Raw genomic sequence first — 16,235 nt, forward strand, 5'->3', positions numbered from 1 at the left:
TCCCCGAAGACGAAGCTGATCCAGCATGATGGTACGGAGATTGTGACAGCCGGTTAAATGGCGTCCCTGACAAGGCAAGAACAAGATGTATGTCAGGAGAAGTGCAGTATTATCATAAGGAGATGTATACTTGGAATACGGAGGAAGAATGGAGGGGAAAAGAGAGGCAGAGGAAGTCTAAGACAGAGGGAGGAAGAGGGTGAGCTTGAGTAGGTTAAAAATGGCTGGAAAAAAAGGGAGATTCTTTGTTAAAGAAGAATGGTAGAAAGTGTAAGCAGAGTGAATTGAAGACAGGAGGAGAAATGGAAGTGAATGAGGGCAAAGTATCGGAGGTGATAGGTGTGGTGAAGTTCTTGGAGCCCGAGGCTTGCACCGAGGGTCAGGATAAAGATGAGTCTGACAGTAGGAATGAAGTTTTTGGAAAAGGTGGACCCTTGCCTTTTGACTGATCCATTTGTGGTCTCAGGGCGGGTGAAAACAGAGTTAGGTGCTGTGGAATCAGTGAAGGTAACCAGAAGTGGTCTGATGATAATTGTATGTGTTTATGCTGGTCAGAGGGAGCATGTGCTCTGTATTAAACGAATGGGGCAAGAGATGAGAATTGTTTTGCACTCAAGAAAAGGGTGCCATTGAAAGGACTGATTTAATGGGGTAGCGGTAAATGTGAAAGCTGACCAACTGAAGGGAGAGATTCCCGGTGTTTGTGTTGCTCGTCGTTTGGTGCGATGCAGACAGTGGCGTGAGTGGAGGAACAGAAGAGTCCTTGTCTGTTCTTTTGAGTTTTGATGTTGAATCTTTTTGGACAAAGTGATGTTAACAGCTATTGTGCCAAATTCTTTACGTTGTTACAGGTGTCAAGCTTATGGGCATGTGGAATCAGTGTGTAGGAGGGACGTTTTTAGGTGTGAGAAGTGTGCAGAAGGGCATGAGAGAAAGGAATACGTAGCATTGTGGAAAGTAGTGGTATGTGTTAATTGTAGGGGTGCCCATTGGGCTGGGGATCAGAAATGTCCTGTGCGAGAGAGGCAGGTTGAGGTTTCCAAGGTTAGAGTAGTGCAGAAGTTGTCATATGCTGAGGCAGTGAAGAAAGTAGAGGAAGATGGTTCAAGGGGGAGGGATACTGAGAGGAGTGGTGTGAGTAGTAGATCTGTACCAGTACATAGGGATAAACCAACAAGTGATATACGTTTCAGTAAGATTGGATTTTTGGCATTTATATCAATGGTTATCAACTGTACTGCAGGGATGGAATGTAAGTCCCAGAAAATAAAGGTTGTGGTGGCAGCTACAGAGAAGTATTTGGGTGTGTGAGACTTGACATCGGAAGAGTTACAGGGTGTGTTAAGTGGTGGTGTCCCATCCTTTCAGGCTGTTGGCCTGAAGTAGGACTAAATATATTTCAATAGTGGAGTATGGTATTTTATTTGTACATTATTATTCTAAATTTTTACTAGTGTTAGATGGTAGGGTATTTGTTGTATTTATTTATTTTATATTTTTTTCAAGCAAGGTATAAGGGAGTTATACTCCAGTCTAGTAGGTGGCGGTAATGCAACATTTATTGGATGTCAACTGCCGTTAAACCTCATGAAAGAAAAGAAGGCTGATCCAGCATGGCGGCGGTGAAGAGACTCAAACGCGTGGCAGCGTTGCAGCCAGGATTCATATCTTTTGAATCGTCGGCCGGATCAGATGACTTGAACAGTGGCCGGAGAAAGCGTGTGAATAAGAATAAGAAAAAGAATTGGAACAAACACAGTGATATTCAAGATGTTGAAGAGTTTTTGGATGACGTGAGACTTCAGGAAAGAGCTACAGGGTGAGCAGCATGTTTGCCAACAGAGCTAGCTGTCTTGCTAGTTTTTATTACCTGCTAATAAGCGATTATTTAGCAATTATTGCGACATTATCAAACGTCTGTGATTATTCTAGCTAGCTAGTTTTGCATGTCAATCGATCTAAGTCAACATCTTGCAAAAATGGAAGTTGTACCTTGCTAGCTAGCTTGTTTATTCTAATTAGCACGCAAGCTAAGCTGGTTAACCAAGGGAGTTGGCTATATAACATGTTTAAATTTTTTTTTTTTTTTTATATAATCACCCTCATAATTATCCAAATTTGAGCAACACACCTAAACTGAATCGTTTCTTGACCGGTTTACTAGTAACGTTATGATTCGGCTGCTTTTATGTAACGTTACCTACTTAAATTTACAGTTTAACACATGCTTTATGCCGTAGTTACATATTTTGATTCAAATGTAATTGCCTAGTTAACATTTTATATATATATATATATATATATATATATATATATATATATAATTTTCTTTTCTTTTTTTATTCGACAGAGGACTGATATCTGAGAAGCCAGATGATAGCCTGTTCTTTGTGGACATAGGAGATCAGAAAAAAAGTGTCCAGCCAGGTAAGAAATACCACTGTTTACGTAAAATATATTTTCTGCTTCAACTTTGTTAATGTTTGGAGTGTCAAATCACTGAACTTTGTTTTCTGTGTCTGATGCTAGAAGTCCAAGAGGGAAAGAAGGGGAAGAAGTCAAAGTCACGGCCCCTGAGGATAGACCTGATCCTGCAGCATGACTCCCTTGTCCCTCCGCCTAAAGAGTGAGTTTTTCTGATATACCCTGACAATTGCCCTCTCACCCCCATCCTTCCCTGGCCCTTAGCTGGAGATGGTTTGGCCGGTTCAGTCAGGTTGCACAGTGTCCAGTGATGAACCCATCCTTGCGCTCACAGTATTTCCTTGGGAATGTGAAGACAATCATGGAACTCAGGGAGCTGTTGTGTGAACAGCCTCCTGGGAACTGAGGGCAATGTGCTGTTTTCCCCTCTACTGGGTCGTATTTACTAGTAATGAAATGGAAACAAACGAGAAGGGACTACCTGAACTTGTCCAATAAGAAATATTTGTTTTTGTTTTCTGTTGCGAAAGGTTTTGCTAATGTATGCACAAACTAATACTACCCAAATTTCCCCTCACTTTGTAAACTGGAGCCATGCAGCAAGGCTAGTGTACTTTGGTTAGCTTATTTCTCATAATAAGCTGTGATTGTACACACTGTTGAAGTCTTTAGGACACTACTTTAAAATTCAGTTCCCTCCTCCTCTCTCCCCCAGTATTTTGGCCCACCAGCAACCGAACGCAAAGAAACTCCGCCGCATTGCTGAGAATGCCGAGAAATTGGCGGCCATGGGTGTGTTGCCACGGAGACAGAAACGGCTCTTGAACCGCAGACCGGCAACTAAAACGTCAAAGGCAAAGACGGCAGCCAACAACTTCCCAGACAGACCCTATTATGACTTGTGGGGAGTAGAGGGTAAGTTTGGCTATTCAAAATGCTAAACTAAGTCAAATTATTGGGAGTTCTTCTGTCAGTGTTTGTGACCATCTTTTCTTCATATTGCAGCCAAAGAGACAGCAGATCCTTACTACCTTGAGCAAACAGGGAAAAGCCGTGTGAAGGTGAGATTGCAGCATGGTCACTGCCTTAAAGTTTATAGTCTCTCAGTATTGTATGTGCTATATAGTGAAAAGGGATACTTAGGCAAATAGGAGTGTTTGTATATTTACTCTGTCTTAACATGAAGTTTTAAAAGCTCTTGTTCACTCTTAGCGACCAGAGAAGCTCAACGCAAAGCCCTCTATTCTCCCGGCAGTGGAAGTCATAGCCCCTGGAGGCTCCTACAACCCAGACTTCTTCTCCCATCAGGTAACTTAATACACTTAACAGTGATTTAAATGCCAATATGTCAATGTTTCTGCTCCCATGATGTGTGTGGTGTTCTGTCTCTTCATGTTGAGTAATGCCGTGGTTGATGTATTGAAGTGCTGACCTTTTTCTCCCAGGCCTTGTTACTAGAGGCCCATGAGGTGGAGGTGAAGAGGGAGAAAGCGGAGCTGAGAATAGAGAGACAGCTGGCTGTCAAACAAGAGGATACTGCCACTGAGGTACGACAACAGACCCCCCCCCCCCCCTTCATCATTACACAATTCAGACCAGTATGTGGTCCTTCAGCTCCATTTTGCCTGACCTTCCTCTCTGTTGTTTCTCTGCAGGAGACAGTCTTCCAGGAACTAGTGGAAGGTCTAGTGGAAGAGGACGAAGATGAGGAGGAGGAAGAGGATGTTTCTATTCGTGGCGGCTTGCAGCAGGAGAAAAAGACAGAGAAAGAAAGGAAGAGAGAGCGAGCCGACAAGATAAAGGCATGCAAGACTACAATGCCCTTTTCCCCTAATGTGCTCTAGCCTTTCCCCTCCATGTGCTAGCTTAGGATCTGACTGATGGTGTCTCTCTTGCTGTGCAGTCGCAACAGAAGCAGGCGGCAAGGGTGTTCACTGACAAGAAGCAGCAGCTCTTCCAGCTGCGCTCCATCCAGGCGACCCTGAAGAGGCGGGAGCAGCGGACCAGAGAGAGGGTGGCCCAGCGGAAGGCCAACCAGGAGGCAGAGAAGTCCATGCCCCGACGTCTCGGCAGACTCAAGTCAGTACCTCCACAGGAATGCCACTATTCTCATCTACCATCTTGGTTATTTATTACAATTTATATCTAGAGTGAGATTCAACAGGTCCCCCATAGAGCTTCCTGGCTAATTTGAAAAGCAGGTAAAGTAAAACGCATCCTAGTATGAACTGGAAGAAGCCCTAGACATTTTCTGTAACAATGGGCTCCAGAAAAACCTACACCCCATTCCAAGCCAAATGATTTAGCCTCATTTCCATAGTGTTGCTTTCCCCTTAGTGTGAGTTTCGGCTGTGCCGTTGTGCTGTCTGTGATCGCCATACTCTGTCTGAAATTGTCCCCCACATATCTCCCTAGGTTCCAGGCTCAGGATCTAGAGATCCAGCTGAGTGATGAGATTTCTGGTTCCCTGCGGACACTCAAGGTTTGTGACTGACTGTATCCCCCTCACTGTCTACAATACATTCACACTGGGCTGGCCTTTTGAACCCATGTACATATATGTGGAACTGAAATGCTGAAAAAGTTACAGCATAGCAACTTAATTTTACAATAATATCTAATGCTGCCCCCTTTCGGAGCAAGGTCCTTCATCAGAGCACTATTTATTTATATGGATTTACTGACATGTTTCCCTTCCCCACATGTAATTATGTGTCCTGCAGCCAGAGGGCAGTGTCCTCAAGGACCGCTTCAAGAGTATGCAGAAGAGGAACATGATTGAGCCCAGAGAACGAGCCAAGTAAGTTATTCTCTCCCTTTCTGTAAAACAAACAGCATCTGATATCAGATATATATTTATACATAGTAGTTTGTATGTCATTAACTCATAACTTTCATAGTAGAACATTCTAGATTTGTGTTTGCATTATTGGCTGTTTCCAGAGAGCAATACTACAAAGCAGGATCTATGCGTAGGCCATAATATTGTGAAATAGCTTTTTTAGAAAGGTGAGCTTGAAATTGGCTTGGTCTAATTGACCCAACAACCAAACACACATTTAGCTGTCTTAATGAACCACAAAATAGTTACTTTTGTTGTTTTATCAAAGTTAGCTGGCTAACATGCGTTGTAGTATACCCCTCTTTTGGTTCAGTCAGCTTAAGCATGACGGTGTCCAGTGATGAACCCATCCTTGCGCTCACAGTATTTCCACGGAAATGTGAAGACAATCATGGAACTTGGGGAGCTGTTGTGTAAACAGCCTCCTGGGAACTGAGGGCAATGTGCTGTGCTGCTTCCCCTCCACATCTCCTTTTGTTTTTCTTATACAAGAGTATATAGTCTTGATTTGATAAGCCATTGAAGTGCTTTGATCGTGTGCTCCGCCTCCTCCCGCAGGTTCAAGAGGAGACACAAGTTGAAGTATGTTGAGAAGAGGGCCTTCAAGGAGATCACCTAGAGATCAAACCAACCTATGGAACTGTTCAGGGCTGTGATGTCACTCATAACACAGCGGCACCCACCGCCACTGCGCGGCAGCCAGCCAGAGAGCTACTATTTGCCCCCTCAAATGTCTCCAATCAACTCAGCCCATTTTAAGTCAGTGATGGATTTGCCACCCTTTTAAATCTGTGTTGTTGGGAAATATTGAAGATCCAAGTCACCACGATTTGGAACACTATTTGCCATGCCTTGATATTTTCACGCACCTATATGCAACACGAACCAGCCCAATCCAGATAGTGTCATACAGATTCAGGGTCAGTTCTAATGCATTTGGAGGTCAAATGAGTTCATTTGCAGGATATTTAAATCCACTGATTCTGGGTCTGTCAACATCAGTTGGGAACGTTAGGCTTCAGAAGGGGGCTCTCTCCCGTCCCTCTCTCCCATCCCTCTCCCAGTTGGTGGTCTTGTCTTTCGTTCTTGCAAAACCATCAAGATTACTGCCCTCATTAGAAGGAGTGGATTCCTGAGTGAATAACAAGACTGTTAATGGCAGACTAATGTTTAAAGCCACTTGTCAAGATTTGGACTTGGGTACATTCTTTCAGTTACATCTGTTGTGTTCAAAATCACTTTATTTGCTGTAATCTGACTTGATTTCATTAAAGCAAGTTAATGAATTAAATTGCTTTTATTTTTACTCTGACTATGCTATTTAAATCTGTTTGTGCTTCTCAACAAATGAGTCATGCATTATTAAGGTGTCTAGTATGATTGCAAAGAAGTTTCATATGATTTCTTACAATTGTCTCAAGACCACAAGCATACGTCTCCAGATGAAATTTGAATTTGGCACCAGAAGTCTGTATTCAACAGCTTAAAAACCAATACATTGTTGAAATTGTAAAATATTTTTGTAAGCAATGTTTGAAGGGTCTAGTTTACAGTGTATCCACGGTGCTTGTGGTATATGAATATATCTTGGTGGTCGCGTGACCTTTGCGAAAATAGTGGCTCAAACGTATTATTCAGTGCCTATAGAAAGTACACGGCCCTTGGATTTCTTCACGTTTTCTGTTACATAGTGGGATTCAAATGGATTTTATTGGACATTTTTGTCCATTGTCTACACAAAATACTGTAAAAGTGGATGAAATTATATATATTTTTTAAGATGAATGAAAAACAACACTACCTTGATTAGATAAGTATTCATCCCCCTCAGTCAATACATGTTAGAAACACCTTTTGGCAGCGATTACAGCTGTGAGTCTCTTAAGATATTTGCGCACCTTTATTGTGCAATATTTGGCCATTCGTTTCAAAATTCTTGACTACAAAATTGAAGTTTTGCCATAGATAGTCAAGCCAACTGTAACCTGGCTACTCAAACATTCACTGTCTTGGTCAGCAACTCCTATGTAGATTTGTGTTGTAGGTTGTTGCGGTGAAAGGGGAATTCATCTCCCAGTGTCTGGTGTGAAGCAGGTTTTCCTTTATGATTTTGCCTGTGCTTAGCTCCATCCTGTTTCTTTTCATCCTGAAAAACTCCCCAGTCTTTGCCAATGTCAAGCATACCCATACCATGATGCAGCCACCACCATGCTTGCAAATAAGGAGGCAGTTACTCAGTAATGTGTTGGATTTGCCCCAAACATGATCCTTTGCTATTTGTCAGTATTACTTTAATGCCTTGTTGCATACATATACACTGCTCAAAAAAGGGAACACTTAAACAACACAATGTAACTCCAAGTCAATCACACTTCTGTGAAATCAAACTATCCACTTAGGAAGCAACACTGATTGACAAATTTCACATGCTGTTGTGCAAATGGAATAGACAACAGGTGGAAATTATAGGCAATTAACAAGACACCCCCAATAAAGGAGTGGTTCTGCAGGTGGACCACAGACCCCTTCTCAGTTCCTATGCTTCCTGGCTGATGTTTTGGTCACTTTTGAATGCTGGCAGTGCTTTCACTCTAGTGGTAGCATGAGACGGAGTCTACAACCCACACAAGTGGCTCAGGTAGTGCAGCTCATCCAGGATGTCACATCAATGCGAGCTGTGGCAAGAAGGTTTGCTGTGTCTGTCAGCGTAGTGTCCAAAGCATGGAGGCGCTACCAGGAGACAGGCCAGTACATCAGGAGACGTGGAGGAGGCCGTAGGAGGGCAACAACCCAGCAGCAGGACCGCTACCTCCGCCTTTGTGCAAGGAGGAGCAGGAGGAGCACTGCCAGAGCCCTGCAAAATAACCTCCAGCAGGCCACAAATGTGCATGTGTCTGCTCAAACGGTCAGAAACGGACTCCATGAGGGTGGTATGAGGGCCCGACGTCCACAGGTGGGGGTTGTGCTTACAGCCCAACACCGTGCAGGACGTTTGGCATTTGCCAGAGAACACCAAGATTGGCAAATTCGCCACTGGCGCCCTGTGCTCTTCACAGATGAAAGCAGGTTCACACTGGCACGGCGACGTGACAGAGTCTGGAGACACCGTGGAGAACGTTCTGCTGCCTGCAACATCCTCCAGCATGACCGGTTTGGCGGTGGGTCAGTCATGGTGTGGGGTGGCATTTCTTTGGGGGGCCGCACAGCCCTCCATGTGCTCGCCAGAGGTAGCCTGACTGCCATTAGGTACCGAGATGAGATCCTCAGACCCCTTGTGAGACCATATGCTGGTGCGGTTGGCCCTGGGTTCCTCCTAATGCAAGACAATGCTAGACCTCATGTGGCTGGAGTCTGTCAGCAGTTCCTGCAAGACGAAGGCATTGATGCTATGGACTGGCCCGCCCATTCCCCAGACCTGAATCCAATTGAGCACATCTGGGATATCATGTCTCGCTCCATCCACCAACGCCACGTTGCACCACAGACTGTCCAGGAGTTGGCGGATGCTTTAGTCCAGGTCTGGCAGGAGATCCCTCAGGAGACCATCCGCCACCTCATCAGGAGCATGCCCAGGCGTTGTAGGGAGGTCATACAGGCACGTGGAGGCCACACACACTACTGAGCCTCATTTTCACTTGTTTTAAGGACATTACATCAAAGTTGGATCAGCCTGTAGTGTGGTTTTCCACTTTAATTTTGAGTGTGACTCCAAATCCAGACCTCCATGGGTTGATAAATTGGATTTCCATTGATTATTTTTGTGTGATTTTGTTGTCAGCACATTCAACTATGTAAAGAAAAAAGTATTTAAGATTATTTCTTTCATTCAGATCTAGGATGTGTTGTTTAAGTGTTCCCTTTATTTTTTTGAGCAGTATATATATGCATGTTTTGGAATCTTTTTTAATCTGTATATTTTTCACTGTCATTATTGTAGAGTCACACAAATGTTGATCCATTCTCAGTTTTCTTCCACCACAGCCAACTCTTAAAATCACCAATGGCATCATTCTGACATCCCTGAGCAGTTTCCTTCCTGTCCTGCAGCTCAGTTCAGACGGACGACTGCATCTTTGATGTGTCTGGGTGGTTTAATACATCACCCATAGCATAATTGTTAACTTGACCATGCTTAAAGAGATATTCAATGTCTGATTTATTTTTTATCCATCTACCAATCACTGTCTGTCTTTGAGGCTGTCAAAAAGGTCCCTGGTCTTTGTACTTGAATCTGCTTGAAATTCAATGCTTGACTGAGGGACCTTACAGGTGTATGGGGGACAGAGGAAGGGGTAGTCATTCAAAAATCATGTCAGCTACTATTATTTCACACGGAGTCCATAAAACTTTGACTACATGGCCAAAAGTATGTGGACACCTGCTCGTTGAACATCTCATTCCAAAATCATGGGCATTAATATGGAGTTGTGGAACGGAGGAGGACACAGACAGGGAGGGGAGGCCTTAAACCTTAATTACCCCTGGCCAGGCAGTATGGCAGTATCCCCTGGTCCCGTGGGTGCCTGGAGCTCCGACAAAGCTGCTTATCCCTTAATCAGGGTGCAAATGTAATCTTTTACCTAAAGAGTGGCCCACCGCCCGCCTCTGATCCCTCCCCGCACCGCTAATCCCTGTGCCTTCCAGCCAGGCAACCTCCGGTGCCCACATCGCCCTACCCACAGTAGTTACACTCAACACACTGGTGCCTCTGAGACTGTGCCTGTAGTAAACCATACCTATGTTATGGCTGTCGACAGAAATGGCAGTAAAAAGGCACATTTCTATTTCACAATGCAATGGACAATAATGTTCTCGTTTAATCTATCAATGCTACCAGCCATCTTGGTTCACCATGACCTTCAGTCATTTTGAGTGTACAGATTTCCGTGTGTGTTTGAGAGCGATGGTTTTCCTGTTTTTCTCCTCTTCTCCCTCACTACATGTGCGAGCCGTTGATGGAGCCAGATTGCAGTGGCATGAGGTAGATGCCAATGGTGTGCCGTGAGTGGAGCAGAGCGGTACACATTATGAACGCTATCACTGCTCACCTGCATCACTTCATTATAGTGTGTCTCGCGGCTCCCTGAGCACATCGATGTGCTGAGTCTGCAACCATCAGTCCTCTCACCTGTAGTCCTATATACCACTCTTCGAGCTGTCCTTTCTCAAATACACATGAATAGAGAAGGTGAACACCTCATCCCCTCCCCTACCGATTGCACTGGTACTGACCATAGGTCACTCGCTCAGGACATGATTATGTCAAAGACCCTCTTGGGAGATATTTCTGGTCTTCACCTGAACCTCACAGTGGATGCTTTCTTGAATGTGAGAGGATGGGTAACATAGTGATATGAACTGTGTACATACAGTAGCTTACAAGTCAGTCCCACGTCTGTATTCGTCTGGGAGGGTCTGGATCCTGAAGAGAGAGGGGGGTGCATCACCTGAGTAAATGACTCTAAATCCAACAGGCTCTCACAGTCACTGCAGCATTAGACTTCCCACGTTGTTCCAAACGTCGAATATCTCTGCTATATCTCGTCTCCCTCGTCTTCCACCAGAGAATTAGCAAGTGTTTGTGCATTTGAGAGTGACCATAACAGCAAAGGTGACCATGACAGTATTCTACATTTGCATCCCCCAACACCATTCACATTGACAACTGCCAATAAACACAGTTGTCAATGTGAACGCTCTGTGTACACCCAGAAGGTGAGAGGAGAGGTAGAACAGGCAAACCAGTAGGTGGAAAAAATGGAGGGATGGATGAAAAGCAAGGCTGGAAAAGAGTGATAATGGAAAATGGTTTGTGTGTCGGTTGTGTTGTATTTGGAGTGGAATAGTGAGAGATGAGAGAGAGAGAGAGAGAGAGAGGAGGGGATAAACAGAGCAAGGGAGGGAGGGAGGGAGGGAGGAGCAGAGCGATGATTCCTCTCTAATCCTCTGGACACGCACGAGCCGGGTGCCTGCAGATAGACGGAGAGTGTAAGAGAGTGAGAGAGGGAGTGGGCAGGTGGAGACGGAGAGAGTCTGAAGTCAAACTGAGGGTAGCAAGATGAAGGCAGAGAAGCAGCAGAGGGAGGGAGGAGAAGAAGAAGAGGTATTATTCCTCTAGCACGCTGAGAGAAACCAGTGGGGAGCTTTCCTTACAAGCAGAGCAGCAATTCACTCTCGCTCTCTGCCAGAGAGAGGGGGAGAACGAGCGAGTAAACGAGAGAGAGAGAGAGAGAGAGAGAGAGGTACACTACTCCGCTGACAGTGTGAACAGAACGAGGAGAGATGAGAGACGGAGGGTGAAGCAGAAAACTAGACAATGTGGAGGGAGAGCGGTAGATAGCAGCTTGTTCGGGAGATGTGGAGAGAGAGGCAGAGAAGCACAAGACTAGCCACAGGGAAGGAGAGAGAGAGGACGGAGGAGAGAGAGACAGTGGAGGGAGGGAAGAGGAGGATGAGGGAGGAGTGGAGAGAGAAGACAGACGCTGATCTTTGACTGTTGAGGACAATGTGCGAGCGTGTGAGCATGACGTGTGCGTGTGAGACTGGGTGCGATGGATCACTGTTCCTGCACACTGTAAGTCTCAGTGCATGGCAGGGCGTTTAGAGTGTGTGAGCCTGGTTTCACTGTGTTTTACCAGACACAGCACAGTGGCTGAGGGATTACGACAGCTGGGGAGAGAGTGTGAGGCTCTTCTATGTGTGTTGTGGTAGCGAGCAGGTGTGTGTATGTGTCTGTGTGTGTGTGTGTGTGTGTGTGTGTGTGTGTGTGTGTGTGTGTGTGTGTGTGTGTGTGTGTGTGTGTGTGTGTGTGTGTGAGAAAGCAGCAGGGCAGCTGGAGACAGAGATAGGTAGAAAGGCCAGGTACACCTAGAGGGCAGAATCGCAGAGAGAGAGAACCCACGTGAGGACAGAACAAGTGAAAACAGGGACACCAACTCTGCCACCAGATACAGTGCTTGTACGTGCGCGCGTGTCTGCACGCCGGCACAGAGAAGCACCGGTCCAGTCATCTCAGGTCAGCGCGGTGGGGGTGGAGTCAGGGTCCATGGATATCCACCAGGCAGCCATGGGGGCCCAGTGAGCTGTAGTAGAGGACGCCCTCTGCCCCCAGTCCCACCCAGCAGCAGCACTCTCACTTCCCCTCCGGTGGGTAGACGCAGGTGAGCCTAGGGCACCTCGAAGCCCTGAAGGAGGGCCTACAGCGGGTTTCCTGTGCCCAGAGGAGGAACCACGGCCATCATGGGGGAGTGGACCATCCTGGAGCGCCTCCTGGAGGCTGCCGTCCAGCAGCATTCCACTATGATCGGAAGGTAAGCAGCATACTGGTATCTAGAGCAGGGGTATTCAAATCTGAGCCTGCAGGTCCAGAGTACTGCCGGTTGTGTTCTACCTGATAATGAATTGCACCCACCTGGTGTCCCAAGTCATTATCAGTCCCTGGTTAAGAGGGAAATATTGAAAATCAGTAGTGGAACTGGCTTCAATGTCGAGATTTGAATTGACCTGATCTAGAGGTTAAATTACATTACATTCAAAAGCTTTTATGTCACATTCACTTTGTCTTTGGATTCCATTCCGAAGGCTCAATCGCAAACACAATGGCCATAACATTAAAATTATACAAAAATAAAATAAGAACTTACATTACCATTTTAAAAGGGCAGATTGTTAATAAATGTCTCTGGTTTTGGCTGCAAAGGGCACTCTATCCTCCATCGTTTTTGATTTGGATGATTTGAATATACTGTAGGCTAGGTATTGGATAGGGGGCTTATTGCGAGGATATTCTCTTCTGCATGGTCAGTTTGAGGCTCTCAATGAACCTTCCCCTCTATGTGTCATCTCTATGTGTTGCAAATATGGTCTGATTGAGTCTGTGGCTTCCTGTCCAAAGTGGCTGATCAGAAGCTGAGAGGCTTTGTTTTAATCCTGTGGACAAAGTGATGGGATGTATGATGGAGGGAGGGGGAGAATGGACGGGGGAGAACGGGGGAGAGGAGAGATGCCATTGGTCCAAGGGACTTCAGCTGTCAGAGTTTGAAACAGCACGAGGATGCAGAGACCTCATTTGACTTTCGCCCAGTCCATTCCTCTCACTTGCTCCTCTCACTCTCTATTCTCTCTTGCTCTCTCTCTCTCTCTCTCTCCTCTCTCTCTCCCTTGCTCTCTCACACCCTCTCTGGTGTGTCTTCTGGGAAGTCACTACAGAAAGCTGTAGGGTTGGTTGTGTCCTCATTATGGGCAGTGTGGTCACTGGTCCTCCCTGACATCTGCATAAAGATAAATTAATGCTCCAAGACTGCCGTGGAAAGTGTGCTCATTTTGCTTTTTGTGCATCCCAAATGGCTCCCTATTCCCTACACACTGACTATACCAGACATTAAGAACACCTTCCTAATATTGAGTTGCACCCCTCCACCTTTTACCCTCAGAACAGTCTCAATTCGTCGGGGCATGGACTCTACAAGGTGTCGAAAGCGTTCCACAAGGATGCTGGCCCATGTTGATTCCACAGTTGTGTCAACACTATTCTAGATACACACGGAAAAATCTTGAGCGTGGAAAAACCCAGCAGCGTTACAGTTCTTGACACAAACCACAGTGCCTGGCATCTACTACCATACCCCATTCAAAGGCACTTCAATCTTTTGTCTTGCCCATTCACCCTCTGAATGGCACACATACACAATCCATGTCTCAATTGTCTCAAAGCCTAAAAATCCTTCTTTAACCCGCCTTTCTCCTTCCCTTCATCTACACTGATGGAAGTGGATTTAACAAGTGACATAAATAAGGGATCATAGCTTTCACCTGGATTCAGCTAGGCCAGTCTATGTCATGGAAAGAGCAGGTGTTCGTAATGTTTTGTACACTCAGTGTATAGTGTACTACGTATGACCATGGTCATAAGTAATGTAGTATACTATCAAGTGAATAGGGTGTATTTTGGGGTGTACATTTTGTTACTTAGTAAAGAGAAATCTCATTCATATCTGAGCTTTTGAGTTATTATATCATTATATTACATATATGCTACCGTTCAAAAGTTTGGGGTCACTTAGAAATGTCCTTTTTTTGTCCATTAAAATAACATCAAAATGATCAGAAATACAGTGTAGACATTGTTAATGTTGTAAATTACTTTTGAACAGTAGTGTATGTTTTGAATTATATCACAAATGAATTGTAAGGTTCTTATGTCATTGGTTGTCCTAATGCAGTGGAGGATTAAAAGTGCAACTGCAGCCCAGCGAAGTACAAAAGAGCTGTCACTGTCAGTCATTGTTGATGTTTTCTCATCACAAAATCATGTCTTGCCAAATCTACTGTAAGCCTAGAGAGAGAGAGAGATTAAAACCAACATCCAATATTGACTGTAGGCTACCTCATAATACAGTACTGGGCCCTATAGCTAGTTGTCCATCATTTGTCATACAAGAGTAGATACTTTGAGTGTATACATTACATTATCAACTATTCAGCACATTCATTATAGGGTGACACATTATTTGAAGGGTACCTACATAAGGACTTCATAACACATTCATAACACTATCATAATCAGTGTGTCTATATGAATGTTCCTCCAGAGCTAGCGCTATAGAATTACAGTATATTATGCATAGTGCCAAAGCTGCCTGCCCCCTGGCTTCCACGGATCTGCACTTCTATTAGGAGACAGACCAGTCAGCCTGTATCCGGCAGCAGTAGTGGTGCTATCAAGGATCACACCTCCCCTACTCATTCATGATCCACACTGATCATCTGAATTAGTCACCACGCTAGAAGGAGTGAGAGCAAAGTGTTATTCACTCTCTGACAGAGGCAGGCGCCATCGCGTCAGTCTGCAGAGGCTGGTTACAGTCATAGAAATGTAATTACTAGAATGGTATTCCGATATTCAAGTAATTGTTCTGATTTTCCCCATTCTAGTGTCTGTTGTAGTAGTTCTATTTCTATGGTTACAGTGTTAGTGTACAAACTGTCCTCTCTCTCTGACAATGGTGTGAAAGTGTAAGATGGTAATATAAACATAAGCAAGAGGAGTGTTAGAGTTAAAGCAGCTGTTTTGTAGCTGACTCATTTTGTCATGTTTGCTTTTCATCCATTGTTACACTCTTAGAAAAAAAAGGTGCTATCTAGAACCTAAAAGAGTTCATTGCCTGAACCAAAAAGGGTTCTCCTATAGGGAAAAATGAAGAACCCTTTGGAACCCTTTTTTCTAAGATTGTACTATAAGTAACTGGCATGTTATCTGGCAATTGCCTTCACTATTGTTCAGCCGCGGTAGACAGTGATGGCTCTCCATGACATGACATCCGACCTTGGCATCATTGCTGTTTAGAAACATTGTGGAAACTGGAAATTCCCCTGAGCACAAGTCCCTGATTGGTCCTTATACTGTGGTTTGGGGCTACTCATTGGTCACTGTCTGAAGATGCGAGGGACTAAGGAAGCATCATGGCTCCCTTATTCCCCCTGGTGATGCCACTGTGCATTCCCTCAGGATGACACAAAAACAAACTGGCTGCTTTTCAACATGAATCACATTAATTGCATTAGCATTAACACACGCGGGAGAGATGCCACATTCCTTTCCCAAGACTGTGTGTGTGTGTGTGTGTGTGTGTGTGTGTGTGTGTGTGTGTGTGTGTGTGTGTGTGTGTGTGTGTGTGTGTGTGTGTGTGTGTGTGTGTGTGTGTGTGATTTATCAGACGTCGTCCACTTGGAAATAGAATTCCTGGCTGAGATCAGATAGTAGCTTCCTTCCATTGATATGCAGGCTGGAGAGGGAGAGAGCATGACTGAACACTGGCCACATACCAGGGTTCCTGTTGAACCAACCTTTGATCTCGACACTGATGCCCATTGTTGGAAGGAAGAGCCTCAAAACAGGCAGAGATCAGAATGATTTGGCTATAACCCAGCTTCATGACTGATGAGCGCTATGGACAGTTGGTGGGAAAAC

General features: G+C 44.9%; 2 protein-coding genes across 2 annotated transcripts in view; both read left to right on the forward strand.

Annotated features, from left to right (window-relative positions):
* Positions 1-1,533: 1,533 nt before the first annotated feature.
* On the forward strand, positions 1,534-6,557 carry nop53 (NOP53 ribosome biogenesis factor). Its single transcript, XM_014213947.3, has 12 exons — positions 1,534-1,819; positions 2,351-2,427; positions 2,530-2,626; positions 3,140-3,339; positions 3,430-3,485; positions 3,637-3,732; positions 3,870-3,971; positions 4,080-4,226; positions 4,328-4,503; positions 4,840-4,906; positions 5,148-5,224; positions 5,825-6,557. The coding sequence occupies exons 1-12, from the start codon at positions 1,614-1,616 to the stop codon at positions 5,883-5,885; spliced, it is 1,362 nt and encodes a 453-aa protein (XP_014069422.1). The 5' UTR covers positions 1,534-1,613; the 3' UTR covers positions 5,886-6,557.
* Positions 6,558-11,213: 4,656 nt separating this feature from the next.
* LOC106612612 (gap junction delta-2 protein) overlaps positions 11,214-16,235 on the forward strand; it is a 29,554-nt gene continuing 24,532 nt past the window's right edge. Inside the window, exon 1 of the mRNA XM_014213945.3 lies at positions 11,214-12,576. Coding sequence (XP_014069420.2) covers positions 12,506-12,576 — 71 coding nt within the window. The 5' untranslated portion in view covers positions 11,214-12,505. The remainder of the gene's footprint in view (positions 12,577-16,235) is intronic.

The sequence above is a fragment of the Salmo salar genome, chromosome 09 (genome assembly GCF_965601325.2).
Source record: "Salmo salar chromosome 09, fSalSal1, whole genome shotgun sequence".
In the NCBI taxonomy this organism is placed as follows: domain Eukaryota; kingdom Metazoa; phylum Chordata; class Actinopteri; order Salmoniformes; family Salmonidae; genus Salmo; species Salmo salar.

Coding starts and splice junctions, on each gene's coding strand:
- nop53 (XM_014213947.3), top strand. CDS start 1,614: ATGGCGGCGGTGAAGAGACTCAAACGCGTGGCAGCGTTGCAGCCAGGA. Junction 1,820..2,350: donor CTTCAGGAAAGAGCTACAGG/GTGAGCAGCATG, acceptor TTTATTCGACAG/AGGACTGATATCTGAGAAGC. Junction 4,504..4,839: donor CGACGTCTCGGCAGACTCAA/GTCAGTACCTCC, acceptor ATATCTCCCTAG/GTTCCAGGCTCAGGATCTAG.